Source organism: Terrapene carolina, unplaced genomic scaffold (genome assembly GCF_002925995.2).
Source record: "Terrapene carolina triunguis isolate 2854851 unplaced genomic scaffold, T_m_triunguis-2.0 Scaffold34596, whole genome shotgun sequence".
NCBI lineage: Eukaryota > Metazoa > Chordata > Testudines > Emydidae > Terrapene > Terrapene triunguis.
In genome coordinates, this window is record NW_020698947.1 from 9,274 (window position 1) to 13,735 (window position 4,462).

The 4,462-nt window shown below is 47.7% G+C and overlaps 1 protein-coding gene across 1 annotated transcript in view; it reads right to left on the reverse strand.

Moving 5' to 3' along the window:
* The window catches only part of LOC112106940 (sodium- and chloride-dependent betaine transporter-like), a gene marked incomplete at its 5' end in the record, with an annotated part of 10,724 nt that overhangs the window by 3,689 nt on the left and 2,573 nt on the right, over window positions 1-4,462 (reverse strand). Inside the window, 4 exons of the mRNA XM_026646257.2 lie at window positions 3-35; window positions 985-1,097; window positions 1,601-1,725; window positions 2,782-2,885. Coding sequence (XP_026502042.2) covers window positions 3-35; window positions 985-1,097; window positions 1,601-1,725; window positions 2,782-2,885 — 375 coding nt within the window. The remainder of the gene's footprint in view (window positions 1-2; window positions 36-984; window positions 1,098-1,600; window positions 1,726-2,781; window positions 2,886-4,462) is intronic.

Below are 4,462 nucleotides of genomic sequence, written 5' to 3' on the forward strand. Positions count from 1 at the left end.
ACAATGGCCGTCACCAGGCTCTCAACACAGACGAACTGCAGAAGAATTCATGTCAAGAAACCAAGGACCTAATGTCTCTCTTTCCCTACGCATCCCCTTTCCCACTTCCATTCTTCCACTCAGTTAGTCTCTCTCCTCTTTCCTACACCTGAAGCATGAACTGCTTGGAAACAAGGAGGTATAGCTGCATCTGAGTCCCAAAGGAAGTGGAGTTACCACTGGTGCAACATCAGGAATTGAGCACCCTGGAAGAGTGACTGGAACCACATCTGGAACTGAGTGAGATTATCACAAGCCTTGCACATGGAGTAGGGAGGATGTTCAGGTACAACAGAAATGACACACGGAACATGGAGACAATAAGGGAATTGCACCTCACCACAAAGGATTATCAAGAAATAAATTGTGTGTCACAAGGAACCACTGTGGTATAAAAGAAGTTACTGCCAGGAAGCAGCTACTCTGGAGCCAGGAGACAGTGAGGGTACTGCAGGTCACAAGTCACACCTGGAATCAAGAACACTCGTAGTACAGTGGGAGCTGCCATCAAACTACAGTTACAGATGGGGCTTGTCACAATACAAAGGGAGTCCTAGTGAACTTAAAGGAGATTGACACAAAATGTGTAGTGAAGTGCCTGGTTCATGAGGGATGACTGCTAGCCCCAAAGGGCAGACTTGGCGGGAAGGACACAGAAGCGTGGCTGCTGGTTGTCACTGGATTGTCAGAGACTTATGCTGGAAGGTACAGGTGCTGCAGGTCACTGTTAAGGAGTAACACCTAACACCAGCTGACTGCTGGGATGTACTGGCCAGCTCTAAGTATTACCATTCTGAAGTAGTGACATGGATGTGTGACAGGTGTTCCAGGTGGCTGAGAGACACATCACCATTTCCCACCCACGAGTTATGACCTACATGAGGCTCTCAAACATGTGACAAACAACCCTCCTCTTTCCCTCTAACTCCAAGGTATTTACTGTACCTGGCTGTCCAGTCCCAGGAAGATCAGCATAAGGAAGAATAGGCAGGACCAGAGCTGAGACACAGGCATCATCGTTACAGCCTTTGGATACGCAATGAATGCTAGGCCCGGACCTGCCAATCAGATAGCTGAGTAAGGATGAGGTTTCCCCAACAACACGACCCAGCAACACAGAGACCAGTTTGATGTGCTGTTTAAAAAACTTAGCCTGCCAAGACCTCACTTCCCCAGAATGTATCGTGCAATGGTCACTGACACACCAGATAATAACTGCTGACATAGGCTGAGCGGCTGGTTTTGGAAAGAAGAATCAGGGATTTCAAAACAACAGGGAATGCAGCTCTGCTTCTGGACAGTGGCACTAAGTGCATCAGGATAGCAGAGAATAAAGCAGTGGTTCTGGATGACAGGGCCTCTGAGTCCGCAGAATAGGCAGAGGCTGTTCTGGGCAACTGGACTGGGGACACTAGCAATTACAGAGGATGTAGGATTGGTTCAAGGTAGCAGCACTGCTAACCTCATGGGTTGGCTTCATATTCAAAGGTGTCAGTTCCTAAAAAGTCCACCCGTGTTTTAAGTTTTCCTTTTGGTCCGGTCACATTTAGAAAGCACCTACCTGACTCAGCCACTTCTGAAATGGGCACGCCCTGTTCTTGTGCCATGAAGCCCAGCACAGAGAAGATAGCAAAGCCGGCCACAAAGCTGGTGGCACTATTCAGGAAACATAGCATGAAGCAGTCCCTGTTGGGGCAGAACCAAAGAGAGAGAGAGAGAGATGGCATTGTTTTCCTCTGCAAATTTACCACTTTGGGCAATTGCTTTTGTGCTCAGCTTTCTGAATGGGACATGAATCCATGCACTTGCTTACACTAACATTAGCCTGAGACTCCTCCAGAGGCCAGCAGCCCAAAACAGAACTCGGCAGCCTACAGCCTTGACCCATGGCACTACAAGAACTACATGATTATACTTGGCAATAAAAATAACGGAGGGCTGCAGCCATATATTGTAAGCAGGATGCCCCAGTGAAGTCACTAGGGACTTGGCACAACAAGGGGCAACAGGAATCATCATATGAGGGTAGAGCAATGGAACAAATATTGAGGGGAAAAGGATCCTTAAATAACAAGGGACCTGTTCCAAAGCCCTCTGAAACAAATAGAAAGACTCCAATTGACTTGAATGGGCTGGGGATCAGGCCTGAGAGGAAAAGGGAACTAGAAGCAATAAGCACTGGATGAAAAAGAACCTGTCATGCCAGACAAACCTTTCTGTTGCTCTTTCTGATCGAATTAAAACACACACAGGGTGCACTAAAGGGGCTGGGATTTTAATAAGGCATTTGATGCCATGGGGCAGATTCTCCTCTTCTTTAGACCACTGTGAATCTGGTGTAATTCCCCTGAGATCAGACCCAGGTAACTGAACTGAATTTGGCCACAGGCATTACTAAATCTTATTTCCATATCAGTTAACATTTTACAATACCCATATCAGCTCAACAATGGCACCTCCAGGAGTCCCGTGCCCCCTCTCCCTGCCCAGATGGAAGAGTGCCACCGGCAGAGCCACCAAAGGCATTTCTTGTAGCCCCTGGGTTTTCCTGGGTAGTCTCCTACCCAGTTGCTGAGCCCTGCTTAGCTTGTAAGAGCTGACAAGAGCATAGGACAAAATGGCGTGGGCCCCACGCGTGATTTCGAGGCAGTGAGTGCCACAGCTCCAACTACCCTCTGCTCGGCTGCCCACACGGCCCTCAGCCGGATGTGAGAGGGAGAGAGAGGCACAGGCTGCTCCTACCTGTAACAGTTGTTATTGTACTTGTTGTAGCTGCCCAAGGCTGTCAGGCACCCCTGGCAGATAGCATAAGAGAAGAAGATCTGAGTGCCTGCATCCATCCACACCTAGAACAGAAAAGGACAGTGATTTGCAGCCACAGCTAAGGAAATAAATGGTAAAGTCTTGTCAGGGTACACGCACTTCGGGGCAGCAGCCTGTCAGACATGGAGAAATCCACATCAGGCAGAGAAGGGAAGAATCCATACAGGGTGTGACATGTCTCTGGATTGATTGTCCCAGCTTGGGGGACTGAAGTGAAGATTCCACCATGAAAAGGGAGAATTTTCCTTCTGGACCCCAACGGCTTCTCTCAAATAATCCAAGGAAGAATGGATCTGAGTGGGGAAGGGAGAGTGATTTTTAAGCCCTCAGACAGGGGCAGTCAATAGGCAGACCGTGGACCAAATCTGGACTGCCAGACACTTTTGAACGGACCGCAAAATCTTTGTATTTGCTTATTATCATCATTATTGTTATGGAGGTGTGAAAATATTTCTCTGGAGTCTGGACCTGGACTATACCTTGACAAAAAATAATTGACTATCCCTGCCCTAGGATGTCTGTTGCATAATCTGTCCTTCACCAGCTACCCTGATGGAGGGCATATTCCAAGAGGGCTGTCATCATCTGTTCCCCCGAGGCAGTGAATCAGGGGGCTAGATCAATCCCAAACACCATTCATTTTTTCTAAGCTAAAGTGCCCGCAGAATGTACAGAGAGGGTGCATGGGGATATGGCATGGTATAAAGTCTGTATCAGCACAAGTTGGAGATCACTTAGCTGCTTGGGAGTGAAAAAAACAGGAGTATCTCACAAAGCCATCCCAAACAAGTGCCAATAAAACCTTTATATGACACCACACCACCCGGTATTCCCTACACATGAGGGTGGAGGAAGATCAGGACAACGGGAGCAGCCAGGAGATGTTGGGTTCATAGTATCTCATCACCACCATTAACTCATCCTGGCACCCATCCAGAGCAGCAGAGTTCGTTGTTATTTCAGCCTTCAGCTGCTGGCTCCTCCTCCACTTCACTGTATTGATAGCACTTTCTCTCACACAGTGTGATGCTAGTATACAGAGCCACAAAGATGGGCTGCAGGGCTCAGAATCTTCCACACAGCCAGGGAAGGATATTAGTAGCAAGTTAACAGCCAGGAAGGAACACCTTGTCCAGTATCCTTGCTGTCCCCTAAACGGTGCCCAGCAGGCTTCCAAGTGGCTGCAAATTGGCAGGCCTTCAAATACACGCAGCCAGCCACTGCTGTTTGAATTAACTGAGATCCCTCATGGATCCAGACCTACAGATTCACCCAGGAACTTTCCCCCCTGCCCCATTATAATCAAGGTCCAACCTAATCCACAACAAACTGGACTCAAATTCTGCAGCAAGGTGTCTGGCTCCTGCAGCTCTCCCACGTGGCAGACCAGAAATTCCATATCAACTTCATTTAGATTAGAAAATGGAGGCTTTTAATGAATTAACTGAACACGAATAAGACACTCAGCCCCTGTGTTGTTTATTTTCATATTAAAATTCCATTTAATTTACGCTGTCTCCATGTTTTCAACATGTCACTGATTTTTGTGTTGACAAGACATAACTGCATCTGAAAGTCATCGGGGGAAGCTGGAGGTGTT